Source organism: Alligator mississippiensis, chromosome 1, assembly GCF_030867095.1.
Source record: "Alligator mississippiensis isolate rAllMis1 chromosome 1, rAllMis1, whole genome shotgun sequence".
Taxonomy (NCBI): domain Eukaryota; kingdom Metazoa; phylum Chordata; order Crocodylia; family Alligatoridae; genus Alligator; species Alligator mississippiensis.
In genome coordinates this window covers 157,462,158-157,482,865 of record NC_081824.1, presented here as the reverse complement: position 1 = coordinate 157,482,865, position 20,708 = coordinate 157,462,158, and the positions used below count along the sequence as shown (strand labels likewise).

The following is a 20,708-nucleotide window of genomic DNA, read 5'->3' as shown; positions in this document are numbered from 1 at the left end:
GGAATAAAATGAATCCTGTTAGGAAGATGGAAGAAAAAATGGTTGCCTGAATCCACCTCGACTTTTATGCAGGTAAGTGACACCTACATACAAGAAATTAGTTAGCTAAGTGAAATTTTTGGGCTACTTAGTTAGAAACACCAGTGAGACCAAGCTTCAAGATTCCCTCCATTTCAGAAAAGCACCCATGTCACTGAGCAACATTCCTTCTGGCTCCATGCTTCTTTCCTTCTTGGATGCCCAGTGGTCCAACTTCCACAGGAAGGGGAAGGGCATTTTATGGGAAGTGAGAGAGGTTTGGGAGTGGGGCTGGAACTTGGATCTCTCAGTCCCTATACAAGTGTATAGGGCTAGACTATTCAGCTAAGACCATAATTAGCATTGCCATCCTCCAGTGTCAAAGAGTAGTTAGATGCTACTTGAAAAGAAAGACTAATAGTTCTGGCACTTAAATAGATCTGATATGCCTTCCCATGTGCAAAGGGAGCTAGAACCTGGATGTCCCATTCTCTGCATAACTTAAGTACTCGAATGAATATGCAACCATACTAGAAAGTAGAAGGGCCTTCATTTCTTCAGGTGTAGGTATACAACAGTTAGCACACGCATGTAAAGAATGGTAGGCAGTGTAAAAGTTAACACACAATGTAAATAGTCACATATTACTATTATCTCTAAGGTGCACAGTTCTGATATAATGCTACACAGCTGGTAAGTAGGAACGTGGCTAACAGCTGTCAAACCTGCTCCGTGCCTGCCCATCTCAGCCTCTTCTACTCCAGGATGAGGACCTGCCAAGCCTTCTTGCTCAGATTTTGCACATGCCAGGATCTGGCCAGCATTGCCTTCCACATGTCCAGATCTTGCCTGTGCTGCTCCCTCCCCCCTTCCTGCCCCACTTCCCCTTTAACCCCTGTTCTCTACCCCCTCTCCCCATGGTCACCCCCTTCTCACCTCACCTGCAGCTGCCCAGCTGTCCATCCAGGACAGTAGAATTCACTATGATAGCCAGTCCATAAGGGCAGGGGGGAGAGAGGGGGAAGAGGTCCCATATGAGCTGGAAGCAGTACCTACTGGGATACTAGAAGACTGCAAATGGCAGGTATTAGCCTTGTGGAGCAGACTAACAACATGAACTGCCTAACGCCAGCTGGAGACAATCTTCACCTGAGGAAAATTCTCTCTGTGATGCTTAGAGGGCACTTGGCTCATCTTTTCCTGCCTAAATGGGTGGACTCATCTGTTACAGGAGCATGTAACATATTTGAAATGGAACATGTAATTATACCTGAAGTCACTCTTTTCCCTAGCCACTTACCTTCCAGGGCATAGGATCCAACATTGCTTAGGCACAGTTGAATTTAGGCCTGGATATTTGGCTGCAACAAAATGTAATCTGTGCCAAGTTGGGAGCGTGGGGAGCAAGGGAAGAAGCTATATCCTGTCATTGTGCAATGGCTGACTATAATATGGGACATGTTAGCTTCTTTCAGAGGATGTCTGCACTTGTACCTTGTGTACCTTGAGTTAATGCCTGATCAGCCTAAAATAAACTATCAATGTAGCCAGGAAAAAACAAATAAGGAGTTTCCAGACAAGTTTTACTTCAAGGTAGTTAACTTGTTTATTAACTAGTTACAGGTACACGACTCTAATGTTGACAAACCCATAGCTACTTTTGGTGGGCAAGCTGCCTGTGCTTTCAGAAAGAATCAGTGATGACCATTTCTCACATTTCTGAAGCTCACCCAGCCCTCAGACTTCTCTACAACATTGGCGTGTTGGGAGCATAAATACAATACTGGCTGTATGTCAGATATTCATATACTAATGGAATGGTCATGAATGATGTGTGCCCCCGGAGGCTGGGAGGGCATGACAACTGCCCACAGGCAGCCGTGGCGGTGTCAGCAGTGGGGAAGGTGGGGGTAGTGGCGAGCGGTGACTGCCAACAGGTGGTGTCAGCAGCAACAGCAGCGCTTCTTTCAGGGGGTGCACTGCCAATCTCAGGGGGTGCATCCTCTATGCATTGCCAAGGGTAACAGTGGTCTTAAAGTATCATAGATGGAACACTTCTCCAAAAAGCAGTGCATTGCAAGCATTTCATAATAATTGGCAAATCCAGCGGTTGCAGAACATGAGGTCTCAAGCAGAGTCATGTGTTATGTAGAATTGAAGTATTTTAAAGGTATTCAGTACTATTTTGAAAGTAACGTGACTTAACTACTATTAATTGGATTTCTGGTAAGATTCTCAGAAGTGCACGTCATTTTTTTTTAAATAGGACATAAGTAGCTTTTGATGATCTAAGCTTCCATAGGAGCCAAAACCCCATTGATTACAATAAGAGTTGCATTTATAAAAGCCTTCATAATGGAAAGTTTAGCCTTAATATTTCCTTTCCAAAAAGGAACAAAAATAAAACACCAGCATTCAAATTTGAATGATCTACATACTGTCCCTATTGGAACTTGAACTTGGATGAACTATAGACAGATTTCCGAGCACCTACCATCCTTAACAAGCATCTAAATAGTGTACATTTCCTCAGCCCCAGTCGTGTATACCTTTTCCTTGTCAATAACAAATGATGTTGGGACTTGTTACATATTCCCTCCCAATTAAGCTAAAGGAAATTACAGTCCTCTAAGTAAAGTGGACAAAGTTGCTTTGTACTAATTAAGTTTCAACTTTATCCCTGTCCCCTCCATAAGACTTTTGCACTGTGTATCTCAGTTTTTTCATCTGTAAATTGGGTTTGTTAATAATGTGCTTTGTGAAGTGCTTGAAGCAATAAGGATGAAAAGTGCTATGTAAGATTTAAGTATCATCACAAGGCACATAACCACCAAAGTATCAGGCTTCCTGAAGGTTTCAATTTGTAAAGGAAAACAACACAAGCCTTTTATAGCTAGTTATAAAAGCCACACTGGAATTCTCATTCTCAATGAGCCACATCTGCATCTGAGGCATGAAAGCCACGATTTAAAATGATGCTATTTGCTTAAATAATGGTGGGTAATGTGTCATTCTTGTGTTGAACTAAGTCTGGAAATTTTAGCTGCAGTATTCCTGGTAGACAAGCAGCTGACTTTGCAAATATTGACAACAAACCAATCAATGTTTTCTTAGCATCTCAACCTCTCCCCCCCACCTCTTATGATAGAGCTTTCTGTACTTCAGTTGACAAATATTCTATGACCATCCTGACTTTTCCCCTCCATGTAATACAATGAACACTATTTGAAATGTAAAATGATATGTAATTCTACAAAACAGAACTATAGGCTCCAAGCCCCATTAATTGCTGCAGGAGAACTTTCATGCTGCAGATAATGAGCAAATTGATTCGTTAGCTACCTGCAAAGGTACTTAAATCCAGTGTTTAAGTGCCACTTAGAACCTTAACTTGCATGTTGTCTTAATTCTACTGAACTGCTCAGGTTCATGCAAGAGTCTCAAATTCAATGTCTGAGCTGGTATCCTGACTTAAGGGACATGGGGGTCAAGACTGAGTAGGCATTGTTGTAGTGTGCCCACCAGGTTAGGAATGAGATGTTTTGTCACTGTTCATTTTACACAACATCCAAGGAGTTAAGGCATTCAATTGGAAGCCTTATTTTACACTCTCACTGTCATATTTGGAGCAGGTATTGAAACCAAGTCACCTCTGTTGCTACCTGCCAAGCTATTAAGTATTTCACTGTCTTAGTCTCTCCTTTGTATAAACAATTAAATATTTATTGGACTAGAGAGCAAGAGAGACTGTCTGGCTGACTCTATAGCCTGGTGATCATGGTCATTATTTGAGATTGTGGGAGAGTCAGGTTCATGTTTCTCTATAATGAATATTTAATTATTATACCAAGTGAACAGCTTCCAAATGAGAAATGCATCCCCTCCCCCACCATCCACCAAGATTACAGAGTAGCCTGGTGATTAAGACACTTTCTGGCATTCAAGTCTCTGCTCCTAATTAGTCAGGTGGAGGATTTGAAAGTTGGTAGGCCTACCAAATGTGTCCTCTACCTTCTGGATTATTGGGTATAATGGATGGAAAACAGCCCTTGATCTCTATCTCTTTTTTTTTTTTTTTTTTTTTTTTTTTTTTTTTTTTTTTTGAGAGAGACAGAGAGAGTGAGTTTATATAGAGAGAGGATCTAGATCATGCAGGTGAAGATTCCTTTAATGGAGTTTCTGATTAACTCCTATCTCCAACTCTATATCTCAGTCCTCAAGGACAGTAGCAGTAGTTTGTATAGGAGAAGGTTCAATTTAGGTGGGAAAGATTCCATTAGTGGTGTCCTTACTGGACTCTTTTCTATTTTCCACACCACATCCTTGAGAAATGGTAAGTATAACTCCATGTATTTAATCCATGAAGGGATTAAAGGAAGGGCTAGCAGTTTCTAAAGGGCATAGCATTGGAAGCTCAACAAGGTGCTATTTGAACATAGCAGCAATTTAAGAACGGTAGGAGACTTATCTGCCTAACAAAAGGAACTTCACAAATGCCTCAAAAACAGAAGGAAAGTGTACAGGCAATGGAAAGCAGGACATGTCACTAAGGGAGTATATCAAGCAATAGCAAGTAATGACAAGGTTAAAAAAAAAGAGTTACACCTGGTGAACATGTTAAAAACAAGCAAAAGGGATTCTATCAGTATGTTGGGTAGACAATAAAGCTCAAAGAAGCTATGGGTTCACTGCTTAATAGCCTGGGTGAGCTATTACCAGAAGATGCAAAGAAGGTGGAGCTGCTCAATGGCTACTTGCTTCACAGAGCAAATAAGCTGCAACCAGACAGATAACAAAAATAATATTGGTAAAGCAGGAGAAAGGTTTAGGGTCACAATAGCTGAAGAAAGCAGTAGCATGCTTTTTATTACTTTGAATGTATGTAAGTCGGCATGGCCTCACAAAGATCATTCCAGGATGCTGATGGAACTGTTTTAAATGATCCTGGAAATATTGGCAATAATATTTACAAATTAGTGGGAGACAGGCAAGTTTCCAAAGGACCTAGTGCCCCTGTTAAAAAAGTTAGAAAAGGAGGACCTAAGAAATTATAGGTTGATCAGCCTGACTTCCTTCCTGAATTTGTGCAGGGGCTTGAACCAAATGCCCTTAGAGATCCCATTTTTCTAAGATCACAAGTTACCAGGTGTGCACTGACCTCACTTAAAAAAATGGGAATGAAGGTGTAGTATAGGCATCTCCCAGCCAATCACAAAAGAGCATAGGTAGAAGTGAGATGCTAAGGTAGCCAGTCTGGGTTATTTCTGAACATGAGCGGTAGCTGGCCAAGTGCACACATATAGGGCTATTCTTATAACAGAGACATCGAACAAATCTAGGCATATAAGTGGGTTTTGTTCCATTAGGTATCTTAAACTGTAATTAGGGTCTAGCTCTATGTCCCTTTGGTAGTTTAGGGCTATATCCAAAAAAGAGCTTAGGCACCCTAATGCCATTTAATTGGCACTGTAGGTAACAAGCTCCAAACTGTAGTACCTCAAACCCCCCATTCAGCTGAACTGTAACCGTAGAATTACCAAGATTCACATGGGGTTTTAAGCACTGAACTTACCATTGCAGTCGATGATAAATGGATTAATTGCAAAGAAGAAGAATTCCACATGAACTGCACCATCACACCCATGCTATACCTGAGATATATAGATGACATCTTCATCATTGGGACTAAAAACCTGATTTCCATCACAAAATCAATAATCATCACCTCTCCATCAGACAATCCCTTGAATACTCCAACACCAACATTTCTTCTTTGGACACCATGATCAATATCCCTGGAACTTATATGGAAACTCCTCAAACAACTGCAACTCATACTAGAAGATCCAATTTTTAGAGATCTTTCCAGAACCACTCCCATCCTAGCCTTTAAACAAGCACCAAACTCGCTAACTTCATCATAAGAAGCAAACTCCCTATGACCCAAACCACAACTAATGGATCCAGACTATGCCAGGACAAGAAATATAAAACCTGCCGACACATCTCCACCACCCCCACAATTACTACACTCCACAACAGAACCACCACCATTCCTGGATCTTACACATGCACCTCCAGAAATGTAATATATCTCATCCACTGCACCAAATGCCCTGATGGAAAATATGTAGGAGAAACTAAACAACAACTGCGCACCAGAATGAAAGCACACCAAAAATCCATGAAAGAAAAGTATCCAATTACTTATGGGCACCACCTTCTCACAAATAAATCACTCCTCCTCTGATCTCTCAGTTCTAATCCTCAGAGGGAACTTACAAAACACCTTTCATAGATAAGCCTATGAACTTCACTTCATAAATCTACTAGATACAAAAAATAATGAACTTTATATAGACAATGGATTTATGACACATTAAACCTGCCTGACATCTGATTCACCTGCCTGAGGCTGACAATTTGCATTCCTTCACACAAACCCCTCCCTCCTCTCCTATCATACCTCTTTGTCTTCCAAACTTTCATTCATTTACATTTTCACAGACTTTGTGTCACACTTTTAGCTTCTTTGCTACCTTGGAAAACTCAGAACAACAGCAGAGTCTCCCAATGCATGAAAAAGGGTGTTTGTGTTCAAAAGCTTGCAAATATTTTTTTCCAAGTATTTAGTTGCTCTAATAAAAGATCACAGACCCATAGAACCTTGCATATCTAACCTAAGCGTCTTTATGAACGTCAGCCTAGGTCATGTGAGTGACAAAACACATGATGGTCCAAATTCCCTATATATTGCACAGAAAGAGTTAGGAGACTCAGAATCTTTGTTCCTTCATCAGCCTTTCATTCTGAGATTTGGTGCTTAAAAAAAAAAAAAGACATTTTCCATCTGGAAGAAACTACTTTCTAGTCTTATGTATTATTACACCTACCACTGACTGGCAAGGCTAAAAGGGCCCTTCAAACACTGACACTGTCTTTTGTCTTCCCATGGTGATCAGCAGAAGTAGGTTGCCTGGGCAGAAAATGTTTAAGATTAGTGTGATCAAAATGCATAGAGCAGTCTAAAAGCCTATGCAACTACTTGCCCTTGTGAAAGCAAGCAGGTAGAAAAGATTCAGAGGGAGGAGGGAACAATTATTAGCCCAGAAGGCACCTCCTGAAGCTAAAGCCAAAACCCAGTGTCTACTATTGTAGGCAAATACACCAAATATTTCTTTAAAGCGATCAATCTTAAAACTTCTTGTCCCCGCCAACACTATTTCAAATATAAGGCTGCTCTGAAATAGAGAAACCTTCTACTTGCCAGTCTAAATTTATTCATAGCTAGTTTATACCCATTTGTTCTTATGACAGATTTGTCCTTTAGCTTAAATACCTTTTCTTACCTATCATTTATCCTCTGATACTCATTACCCTAGTGTCAGCCATTATTTTTCTAAGCTTAATGTAGAGTAGATATTTGAGTTGCTTATCCTATGATAGAGTCTGTTTTCTTGATCCTCTACCATTCTTCTTGAACGGGGGTGACCAGAATTCTGCACAGCATTCCAGATACGTTCTCACAGCTGTTGTGGAAAATATTATTAATCATTCCCCTCAGTATTGGAAATACCTTACCCGCAACATCCTTGTATCATCTTTGCCTTTTAAAAAGGCACATCCTGGAATAACCAGGTCTTTTTTCTCATCACTTCCACTGATAAGCTCCTACTTTAAAGAAAAATAATCTTGTTACTATCTCCAAGTGCACAGCCTTTCAATTTGTACAACTGATTTTTTTAAAATTTCTATTACTTCAGTACTAAAAGGGATCCAGTTCTTCCAGCTTGATATTCTAGTTCTCCTTTATGCATACAGCCTTTGTCCCCCTGTGATCATTGTCATCATCATCCACATTTAAGAATATGAAGAAGCTGGAAAGGGTTCAGAGGCAGGTGAGAAGAATGATAAATGGAGGCAAGGTTGGAAGGCAAGGTTGAAAACTAGGTATGCTGGGCTTGGATAAAATGAGATGAAGTGAGGATCTGATTACAGTTTAAGAATGTTTGAAAGGCTGCCATGAAGAAAAGGGAGAACTATTGTTCTCTGCTACTGTGGGCAGAACATGGAAACATCTAACAAAGCAGATTTAGAGGTTGTGAAATCTCCTTCACTGGAAGTTTTAAAGAAACAGCTGGATAAGCATTGGCCGCGGATAATTTAGGAACTGTATTCCTGCATGGGCTTGGGCTAGTTGACCCTCAAGGTCCCTTCCAGCCCTACGATTCAACTATATTATCATTGTCATTAAAAAATAAGAAAAAGAACTTAGGTTTTGGATCATGCCACTATAACCAGCTCCTCTCTTTCTATAATGCTTACCAACCCCAAGTCTAAAATAGCATCGTTCTTTATTTTTGCTTTCATCATTAACTGTAATATTAGTTCAAACTGCAGGCAATTATGAGAGATCATTTTATATAATAATAGCCAGAGTGGGGAATTACACAGAAAATTGCTGCATCTGTCATTTTAATGCCATATTTCACTGTTGTAAATGTACTGGTGGCTTAATATAAAAATACTATGACAATGGGTGCAATACAAAAATCTAGACGAACAAGACCCATAGACCCATTTTCCCCCATGCTACCAAGTAAAACAGCCTCAATATTAGGTATGGAGTCCAGGCCAGCAGGGAAGACATCTGAAGATCTCTCTTTGCTCTGAAGAGCTGGCTTGGCAGAGTGAACAACTTGAGAAACCACCGATGCAGCTTGTATTTTATGCTGTGAGACACTGCCACCTCTTGAAACAGTTCATTTAGAAATAGATTGCTTGGATATAACTTGTGATATTCACCACTGAAATGGTAAAGAGATTCTTTGATGGTATGTGATGTGCTACTTCGAAGTATGCTATGCTATTTCAGGGTAGGGTACATACACAATATTTTCCTCTAAATATCCATTTCAGATTGCTACTTTACCTATATTTGTGGGAACAAGTCCTAGTATCTCTGTATTAGACTGTAATAAGGAATCCTGTATGTATCCAGGTAAAATAGCCACTTCATAGATATCATGGAAGAGAAAGAATAAAAAGCATATGACTGATACTAGTTACATTCCTCAATGAGCTACTGGAAGGAAGGCAGTGAAACCTTAGAGATATGGTGGTGGTATGCAATCTATATAGAACAAAACAGAACAGAGCTCTGGCGGCTCCTCTATTACCCTGCTGTGAAAGAGAATCAGTAATCCATACAACTGTAGATTACTGCCCTCAAATCTCATGCTTGCTGAAGTACAAGTCCATCCATCTCCACAGATGAATCACAACAGTTCTTTGGATAGGATAATCTTTTGAGGACAGCAGATTAAAAAGAATTTGGCTCCTGGGCAGCATATGTGGTGTACCAGAATGGAACATAGTGACCAGCGGAAGGAAAAAAACCCAAACCAAAACAATAACTTTGGTTTCATTATTCCTTTTATTTTCATATAAATTAACATTCTAAAAAAATTGAAATAGAAACACTAAATACAGTATTGCACATAGCGCTCTTTGTTAGATGTTCTATTATTTAATTTAGTATGGTAATATACATACTGTAGGTACTGAAGGGAACAGGAAAGCTACAAAACCAAAACATGCTACTGCATCCTTGCACTTAAATAAAAATAAATGCAAAAGTTAAGAGCAAAAGACTATAGTGTACATAAATACAAACATGGGTTTGAATCAGTGCCATTCAAATAGCTTTATTTTTTTAGTTACTTTCCATAGGTTACTCATAACAGTAAATAATCTCCTCTTTTCCCTTTCCCCAAAAATACCATTATTCCCAACAACACAATATTTTAGAACTAAGTTCTTGGTAACCATATCCTTTCCAGAAATTACCATGAGCACAGAATTTCACATAGTTTTATCAAGCAACAGGAGACTTATTTTTCACATAAGTGAAAAAAAGCAACTTTTCTAGTGCTTGGTATAAGTGAGGAAAAACAGATTCCTGAGGTCATATTTTATGCTGCCCTTATGACATGTGGTACAGAATATTAACTTCTGGACAGTCAGGAATGTCTTATGATGCACTAGACTAGACAGGGAATAATCTACCACAGCAGATTAGACCTCAAATTTATGTTACCCCTGTGCTTTCCAGGCTAAGGATTTGTGATCATGTACACCCAAGCCATTCCATGCATTGGCTGCTCCCAAGAAGAGTGCTTTGGAAGAGAAATGTTACAAAGCTTATTCCTATTGAGCTCAGTAGTTACATCATAGGGGAGGGTGTTACTGGCTCAACAAATCAACATTGATAATTCCTTAGGTTAATTTTCAGATTTTACGTAGCAATTAAATCCTAGTCAGATTTCTATTGCCTCCTAGCCAAGCATACAGATTGCTGGAGATAAAACTCACATCTCTGATGTTTAAGTGTAAAATTGACATTAATTAGCCAGTAGCCATTATTCTGTCACTGGATTTGACTACTGTATTCTTTAAATACCAGTTCCTATGTGTTTCTTTAAATGTTAATATTAAATCAGTTGAAAAGCTGACTCAGAAAGGGAAGTTATGCAACGTTAGAAACACTGTAGTTACAAGAACCCTGTATGACTCAACTGTAATGCACCTTTCTATTTTATTTTTGTAAACAGATCAGCTCCCTGACATATTAGCATGTTATAATACCCCAGTGTCTCTTCTACACTCTGAAGTACTCCTGTGCTTTTCTATATTTTCACGTAAACATTTTTTGGTGTTGGTTTTTTGAATCCCACACCACCCACTCTTTATTGTCTGCCAAAAGATGAAGTAAAAGTATGCTGCCTTATCGATTTTAAAGATAGTTATGATAAGCATCTTGTTCCACAAATATTCAGTCATGGAGGGCAACCAGACAAGTTGGGAAAGCATTGATTATACTGTATAAACAGCACTTAACAATTCAAAATACAAACTGCAAATGTTGACATGAAACGGATACAAACAATTCACTAGAAGTAACATTTCTTTCCCTAATCTAAGTGCAATGCCATGGAGTATTTGTGTTAGATGGATGTTGCCAGTAGGAATGAAACGGTTTTATTGTATCAAGTAGTATGCTTATGAAGTTCAACTAAATGTAATTTTCAGCATGTTCTGAACTGATGCAGATACTGTGTCTTATGCATGCTGTTTTGGTCTACTGGTGTTATACCATGAATCATACAAAATATCTTTTTTTTTTCTTTTAGTTTTTGAGTGAGAAAGGAGATACAAGGTAAAGGGAAGATGTCTCAAGTCCATAACTAGTCTATTGCTGGGCACTCCATTACAGTGATTACATTCATTCATGAATGTACAGTAACATCAATTAGTAAAAAAAAAAAAAAGAGAATAAAAAGCAAATTGAAAAGATCAAGAAAACAAACGATCTGGATGATGTAGTTTCCTTCCCCCATCCCCCTGACATACTGAATTATATTAAACAGGTGGCAATAGTTTTTGTTTTTCTTCTCTCATATTTTCATACTTATCTTTGCTTTCTGAAAAAAAAGACCAAAAAGAAAAACTTAGTATTTATTTTATAATCATTAGGCTTATGAATTATATAAATATGTAAAGCACAAAATTAGGCTAACTTTCAATTATATCTCATATAGAAGTGTACTAAAGACAACCCCAAACAGCCTCCCTTCCTCAAAAATCACTCCAGCTCAAACTAGATTTAAAATTGCAAGATGACTAATTGGGGTGCTTGTGTATAGAAATAGCTTTCTTCACACACATTTATATCTTGCACGTACATGTACATATAGTACCTAACACAATGGAAACCTTATTTCTAACTGCAACCTCCAGGTGCTATCAAAGTACAAATAGTAATAATAAATGTTTTGTATAATACATGTAGAGTTTGAAAGAATACCATGAATTCATAAGATTTTGATTTTACATACTGGCAGAAAAAACCCTCAAACCAACAAGTTTTCTTAAACTTACATCTTGATCTTATTACAAATAACGTTTGTAAACTAAGACTTAGCTGAACTGTTACTCCATTTACATTTCCTGTAGCAGTAACCACCACCAGTTCTTTCTAAGCAGCTACAATAAGAAACAATAACAACAATTCCCCTTCTTCCTGTGTCAGATTATGCTAACTAGATTATGGTAAATGACAACACGTTTCATTTCAAGGATATGTGTCACATGTCATAGTAACCTTTGTAACATAATCATTATAACATAGCATTAAATACAAAATAATCTGAATCATGTTTCTGGGGGGGGGGAGATCATGACTAAGGAAATAGTCATTCATTTTGAAGTATTGCAAAACAGATGGGTAGGCAACAATACAGTAGCTTTTTTTTAATGTAAGGAGCCAGATAGATATTCTACCAGAGAAAAATTCCAGCCACTCTAAAAGAAGTCAGAATCCTGAAAACACTTTTAACTTTAACCATTCAAGTTAGTGCACTGAAATCAATAAGACTGGTGCACTTCAAATTATGTAAGTATATAAGTATCTACAAGAACAGGGCCTAGTTGGTATGAACTGTATTTGCTCAAGAGAATAATAGTATAAGTATCTTTTCTGTCCAAGTCTTACTTTCCAAACCTAACTGGGTCTGACCAAAAGCCACTGGTGTCTAGTAACTCTTTAGTAACCTGTTCCTTGGATAAAGCCATCCACACCACAAAAAAGTGTTACCACTTTCATGCTCTGCAGCTTCAGAAGACCTGAAGACTAAACTACCATCTCGCCCACAGAGGTGTCTTTGGCAGGGCAGTAGGAGGAAATTAGCACTGCCACTGCCTGGGCTGTACCTTTTCTTTGCATAAATATAAAATTTCAGTAACCAGCTTTGTCACACTGACAGTGTCTATGAACATATTATATCCAGACAACAAGTTTGAAAATAAATAAAAGTAAGTAAGGATGTCAGGAAAAGGTACATGTAAAATGGTAAAAGAAAAGGAATGCTTAACATTATTATTATTAGTAGTAGTAGTAGTAGTATTACTACTACTATTGTTATTATTATTATTAAGATAAACACAATCTCCACTTACAATTCCAGAGTCATGTTTTGGCTTTATATTGTAAAGTGATTTCCCTTTTTTCTGCCTGCATACTTCCTCTGCTGCTTTAACTCTGAAAAGAGAGATTTATTTTTCTTTTAATAAGCTGTTTTGGACAATGAGATTGTTGCCATGGACAGCACAATAGAAGAACTGAAGATTTTGACAAGCACAGATATGTAGCCTTTTCTCCAGATATTAATCTTCAGTGGTCTGCAAAATGCCTATGAGAGTCAGTAGCTGCTTTTATTATTCTATCAAGATGATTGTGTCATATAGCAAGAAAGATTCCTATAGTAATAGAAGATTGCAAATAAATCAAGTCATCTTGTAAACTATTGAGATTAGGATGCAAATATCAGGGTGAAAAATATACCCATGACACAAAACCTGGTTTACCAAAGTTCCCGTTAGATCTTGCATCTTCCTCATTCATTTTCTATATTTTTAGAGGATTTGTCATCATTTCAGTGCCAGCATGTTTCAAATAGTGCCTATTCTTGAACACTTATTTCCAAATTATCTTTTCCATACCTAATGACATAATTCATTTTGACAGACATTTGCACAATTCATCAGCAATTCCAGTCTTTGCTTTCACATTTGCAACGGAATTTGTTTCAAAACTGTTTTTACGTTAAAAATAAAATAGGAAAAAAATTAGCTTCAGATTGCTTTAAAATTGAAGGACCTGGTCAACATCTATCATCATTAAGATCAATTACTACTATGAGTTGACATTTCTAAGGCAATACACAGCCTATAAAAGCATGGTAGAATCAGACACTTACGCAATCCTTATTCACACAAGTACTTATTTATTTTGATGTATGCAATTTTGAATTATGTTAAACAAAAAAAAAAAAACAACCCGAGAAAGCTCATGCCTACTCATGTACCTTTGCCAAACAGACATGAAAAATAAAACTAGAAGCTACTCCTTATTCCCAGGCTGACAACAACTACAATTAATGACCACCCCTGCCCCCAAAATAGATTCCTTACTATGTTCCTTCCTCTCCAAAAGGTAAACAGGTAGACTTTGCAGTGTGTTATAAGGGTAGACGCATGGAATATTTTGGATCAAAATAGAGGAACACATTTCAGAGCTGAGGATCTCATGTAATCAAATTCCTTGCCTCAAAAAATGTCTGTGTGGCAAAGGGCTGCAAGTTAGTACCTAATAAAATGATACCCAATGAAGTTAACTCTTCTGGGTCCAGCTGGATGGGGCTGTTAATTTCTTCTCACTAGAACTTGATCTTCATGGTAATCTGCCAAGTTTACTTGACTAAGATTTGACTGACATAGATAAAAGAGGTGTGGCCAGATTCTTGAAGCATAGACAGGATGCAGGACACTATTAGTGAACGTTTACATTTTAAAGACTTATACTCAAATCCTTTAAAAATGATGTTCCTAGTGGTCTGAAATGTGTTAATGCTTTGGCAAAGGATAGTTATATAAAAAAAAGAACAGAAAACCAGAAGTTAGGTAAACCCCTCATTGGTTTGCATCAATATGTGCTTTGAATTACTTAACATCAATTACTTAACATCAATGTGTTTTGAATACAGCCTGCTTTGCCCTTTCATCATTATTCGACAGTGAGAAAAAACATAAAAACATAGTGAAGGAATGATAGAGACCAATGATATACCCTTGGGCTGATTCCTCCTGGATATTATCCAAACCACTTGCATGTATGCTATTTCAATGTGACTATAAAAAGCAATATGAGATCCCACTAACTAAAACATACCATATTTTGCACTCAGCATTTGAAACTGCAAAAATGCAGTAACCTTTTTAATTGTACTTACTTTTAAAAGAAAAATTGAGATGTCTAAGCACTATGCTTTGAAACTGAAATACTTCCAGTTTAACCAAGAAGCAGATGGGTTGGTGATATGCAGTATATGCAGAATGTTTGGAAAAACGCTAGACAGCCAAGTAATGCACTTTTATGAAAGGTATTTTAAATGGGTTCAATATAGGTGGCAGCCAAAAAGTGGTGATAGCTTTATAGCACAGGATTATTATTGTACTGATTAAATAAAATGCAGTCCAAGTTTGCAGGACTCTCCTCTCCCAAACTGCTGCCTACCCCTTTCTAATCAATTCTTCCATAAGCTTTCATCATTCCACGCAAAGGGAGAAAAGCATTTTGAGTAATCTTCCTGTGATCTTTTGTTTTGTAATCAGATGCATTTCAAGTCCTCAAAAGCTACTACTGCAAAGATTAATGCAGAAGAGTCTGTGTAACATTTTCTTTCTTTCCAGGGAAGCTACAATCAGTACCAAGAAATGAAAAACCTTACTTTTATTCAAACAAGTTAAATTCTCAGCTGACACACCTCAGATGGTGTAAATCAGCACAACACCCAGGGGCCCAGTATGTATTACTTAACTCATTGAGTTGATGTGTAATATTAAGTAATACTGAGACTACCCTTAACAGCTACTAATGCCAAAGGCAGATGGTAAGCGTAGAATACACAGTAACGTCTTCTAAATCAATCACTCTGATTCAGAAATTACTTTCCTGTAACATCAGGGAAGCTTTAGTTCCACCCTTTGTCCCCACTACGAACACCCCTCTTGGAAAAAAAAAACAAACTTCCCATGGTATTTATTTATTTATCTCATGTGACAGTTGTGTCATGGACTACAATTCAGTGCAAAGCTGGTGACTTGGGTACTAATAGCTGTCAAGAAATTCCTCAGCAGATCCCAAAGAATTCTAGCTGTTTATGGCATGCCTATACAATATTTTCTTTAGAATGGAGAAGGGGAAAACAAAACAAAACAAAACAATGCTGGATAGTTCAAAACTTTTTCTGAAAAAGTCTGGTAGTGTTAGAAGGATGTTGTAGTCACGTTGGTCCAGGAATTATGCAAGAGGCCAGGACTTATTTAGGTGATATCTTTTTATTGGACCAGGTGCAGAGCTGGGATAGAATTAGACAAGCTCTCAAATGCAAGACATTCTCCTGAAAAAGTTTGAAATTTAGCCCTCTATCTTTTAAGAAAATGGTATCCCCTATAAGTAATTCATCAAGATAGTGCACTAAATTTCCACTTTTTTTTTAGAAGAAGGTTTTAGCAATCCGGCACCAATTTTTCCTCAATTCTAAAAAGAACGCTGTGGTTTCTGAATCAGATATGCTAACACTATAGCCAGAACTGACTGGAATTTTGACAAATTCCAAAACTGGCCGAGTTTGGCTGACATTCTGAATTTTAACCAAACCAAAGAAAAACAGAATTTATTACAGGTATACCTTCGGCTAATTTGTCTATTTTTTTACTGCTCTGTCAGATTTAAGAGACCCATGCAGCTTTATTGTTGGTCAGTATTCTTGGTAAAGGTTCAGAAGAAGTAGAATTGTTATATTCTATAAGACACCATGTGTTACAGAATAAATTCTACATAAAATTATTCAATTCTTACACAAAGATCATAGAATCATATAAAATTAGGGTTTAAAGAGCCCTCAGGAGGTCATCTAGTCCAACTGCCTGCTCAAGGCAGGACCAGCCCCAACTAGATCATCCCAGCCAAAGCTTTGTCTAGCTGGGCCTTAAAAACTTCTAAGGCTGGAGATTCCACCACATCTCTGGGTTACCTGTTCCAGTGTTTTACTATTATCCTAGTAAGAAAATTCTTCCTGATCTAACCTAAACTTCCCTTGTGGTACCTTGAGACCATTGCTTTTTGTTCTGTCATCTGCCACCACTGAGAACAGGCCAGCTCTATCTACTTTCGAACCCCACTTCAGGTACCTGAAGGCTGCTATTAAAATTCCCTCTCAGTCTCCTCTTCTCTAGACTAAATAAACCCAGTTCCTACAGTCTTTCCTTGTAAGTCATGTGCCCCAGCCCCCTCACCCTTTTGGTTGCCCTCTGCTGGACTCTCTCCAGTTTGTCCACATCCTTTCTGTAGTCAGGAGCCCAAAACTGAACACAGTACTCCAGATGCGGCCTCACCAGTGCTGAATAGAGGGGAAGAATCACTTTCCTTGACCTCCTGGAAACACTCCTACTAATGCAGCCCAATATGCCATTAGCCTTTTCGGCAAGAAGGGCACACCATTGGCTCATATTCATCTTATTGTCCATTGTAACCCCCAGGGTCCTTCTCTGCAGAGCTGCTGCCCAGCCAGTCAGCCCCTGGCCTATACTGGTACATCAGATTGTTCCATCCTAAGTGCAGGACTTTGCACTTGTCTTTGTTGAACCTCATGAGATTTCTTTCAGCTCAATCCTCCAACTTGTCTAGGGCACTCTGAATCCTAGCCCTACCCTCCAGCATATCTACTATTCCCCCCAGCTTGGTGTCATCTGCAAACTTGCTGAGGGTGCACTTTATGCTATCTTTCAGGTTGCTGAAACTGAAAGATATTGATGAAGATACTGAACAAAACCAGACCCAGGACCAATCCGTGGGGCACTCCACTTGTTACTAGCTGCCAACCCATCAAGCCTCTGAACCCGATGCTTCAGCCAGTTTTCTATACACCTTACAGTCCCATTCATCCAGCCTGTACTCCTTAGCTTGCATGCAAGAATTCTGTGGAAGACAGTATCAAAAGCCTTGCTAAAAATCAAGGTATACCACATCCACTCATCTCCACAGAGCCAGTCACCTCATCATAGGAGGCAGCCAGGTTGGTCAAGCATGACTTGCTTTTGGTGAATCCATGCTGACTGTTCCTAATCACCTTCTTCTCCCAGTGCTTCGAGATTCCTTGAGCATGTGCTTTATGATTTTTCCTGGGACTGAGGTGAGGCTGACTGGTCTGTAGTTCCCTAGATCCTCCTTTTACCCTTTCTTATAATATGGGCACTATGTTTGCTCTTTTCCAGTCATCTAGGACCTCTCCGGATTGCCATGAGTTTTCAAAGATAATGGCCAATGTCTCTGCAAGCTCATCAGCCAACCCCCTCAGCACCCTCAGGTGCAACCTATCTCGCCCCATGGACTTGTATATGTCCAGTTTTTCTATGCAATCCCTAACCTGTTCTTTCACCACTGTTGCCTTCTCACCCCTTCCCCAAACTGTGCTGCCTGGTATAGTAGTCTGGAAGCTGATCATGTCTGTGAAGACTGAGGCAAAGAAGGCATTGAATACTTCAGCCTTTTCTGCAACCTGTCACAAGGTTGCCCCACCCATTCAGTAAGGGACCCACACTTTCCCTGATCCTCCCCTTGCTACCGACATACTTGTAGAAACTCTTCTTGTTACACTTCATGTCCCTTGCTAGCTGCAACTCCAACTGAACTTTGACCTTCTTGACTTCATCCCTGCATGCCCAAGAAATGCTTTTATACTCCTCCCTAGTTATTTGTCCAGGTTTTCACTTCTTATAAATTTCCTTTTTGTGATTTAGCTTACTGAAGAGATCCCTGCTAAGCCAAGCTGGTCTTCTGCTGTACTTGCTAGTCTTCCTGTGCATTGGGATGGCTTGATCCTGAACAATCAGTAAGGCTTCTTTAAAGTACAGCCAGCTCTCCTGGACTCCTCTCCCCCTTAGAGTGGCTTCCCAGGAGATCCTGCCCATGAGTTCCCTGAGCAAGTCGAAGTCTGCTTGTCTGAAATCTAGGGTCCTTACTCTGCTGCTCTCCATCCTTCCTTTCCTCAGGATCCTGAACTCATTCATTTTGTGGTCACTGCTACCCAAGTTGCCATCATTAATATATTTCCCACCAATTCTTCCCTGTTTGTGAGCAGCAGGTCAAGAACAGCAATACCCTTAGCTGGCAGCTCCAGCACTTGCACCAGGAAGTTGTCCCCAAAACTCTCCAAAAGCTTTCTGGATTGCCTGCATATTGCTGTATTGCCCTCCCAGTAGATGTCAGGGGGACTGAAGTCCCCCATGAGAACCAGGGTCTGTGATCAGGCAACTTCCACTAGCTGTTTGAAGAAAACCTCATCAAACACTTCTTCCTGGTCTGATGGTCTATGGCAGACACCCACCACAACATCACCCTTGTTGCTCTCCTCCCTAATCTTAACCCAGACTTTCAACAGGCCTATCCCCAGTTTCAGCATGGAGTTCTGAGCAGTCATATGGCTCTTTTGCGTAAAATGCAACTCCTCCAGCTCTTCTCCCCAGCCCGTCCTTCCTGAACAGTTTATACTAGGGGTTTCCAACATTTTTAAATAAGTGTACCCACAGCTGCTGGATGCGGAGTGGGGGAGAGGGGGTTGTGGCATGTGGCTGGACACAGTATGGAACATGGAGCAGCAGTGCGGGGTTGGTAGATGGTGGTGGCGGCTGCTGCCATGTGCAAGCTTCCCTCCCCTCCCCATGTCCAACCGGCTGGGTGGCACCTGTGTGGCCCACAGAGGGGCACTGCTGCCCTCGTCCTGCCCTGGTCCTGCTCCTGGGAGGTGGCGGTAGCACGGGGTGGTGGCACTCTGTCCCCGCCTGCCCGCATATATCTGCTAGGGCCTTCCCAAGTACCCCTGGGGGTAAACATACCCCCAGTTGACAACCCCTGGTTTGTACCCACCCACGATAGCACTTTAGTCATGTGAGCTATCCCACCAGGTCTTCTCTGTTATTTCAATAAAGTCATAGTTACTTATAGTGTACATTCGTAGTTGCACATAGTATACAGTGTGTGTGTGTGTGTGTACATACACACACACATATCTATATATATATCCATCCCTCTGTGTGTGTGTGTGTGTGTGTACATACACACACACATATCTATATATATATATATATATATATATCCATCCCTCTGTGTGTGTGTGTGTGTGTGTGTGTGTGTATATATATATATATATATTGTATACTATGTGCAACTATGTATGTATGCTATAAGTAACTATGACATGATTAGAATAAGAGAGAAGACCAGAGAAGATATATATATATCCCTGTGCAATTTCTAATTAATTCTATAATTCTGCAATGTACATACATGTACATTACAGCTGAAATTCTGGTTCCACTGGAAAGCCTTTAGTTCCCCCAACTGTATTAGACATCTTGCAAAAAAGCTTTAATGTAACTAATGAGGAAGGATCTTCCATCATACAATACCTTTTCTGTATCCTCAGTACTCGTATATTACAATTTCTGTCCCTAAGTATTTAGAAGTCTGGTAAAATGAGAGGGATTTTGTGATTTTGCAGGTGTATGCATTCTTCTCTTCTTACCCAATCTACTCAAATCCAAGATGTAGGGGGAATCCTCACCTTAGATTTGAATGCTGGCCCAGGGAAGGCAGCAGCTCAGCTTTAGTTTCAGCCCCAGGCCCAGGGCTGCAGCCAGAGCCAGGTCACCTCCTGCCCCAAGCCAGGGTGGCTCATGCTGCATGGGAGGGAGTTCATGGTGGCAGAAGCATGGGGGAGAGACTACATGATGGAGGGCATATGGTAGATATCCATAGTGTGTCACTTGGTGGAGGGGGGAGGGGGGAGACTGTGAAGCCTGGTCCCCGCTTGCCTGCACCATTTATCTTCAACTATGGCTCCAGCCCTGACCCAGACAGATCTGGAGCTGTCCTTCTGCAATGCTAGATCCAAAAACAACTGAACTAGCAACATGCAAACATATATTATAAAGGCTGATAGAAAACTGAATTCAAGGATTTTCTTAATTTAAAGTTAAAATGTACTGACCTCTCTCTTCAGAAAGAGGAG

The 20,708-nt window shown here is 39.6% G+C and overlaps 1 protein-coding gene across 1 annotated transcript in view; it reads right to left on the bottom strand.

Moving 5' to 3' along the window:
- Positions 1-9,447: 9,447 nt before the first annotated feature.
- The window catches only part of FMN2 (formin 2), a 271,921-nt gene continuing 260,660 nt past the window's right edge, over positions 9,448-20,708 (bottom strand). The window contains exons 19-20 of the mRNA XM_019500542.2: positions 13,036-13,117; positions 9,448-11,501 (exon numbers count right to left, since the gene is read on the bottom strand). Of these exons, the coding sequence (XP_019356087.2) occupies positions 11,475-11,501; positions 13,036-13,117 (109 nt within the window). The 3' untranslated portion in view covers positions 9,448-11,474. The remainder of the gene's footprint in view (positions 11,502-13,035; positions 13,118-20,708) is intronic.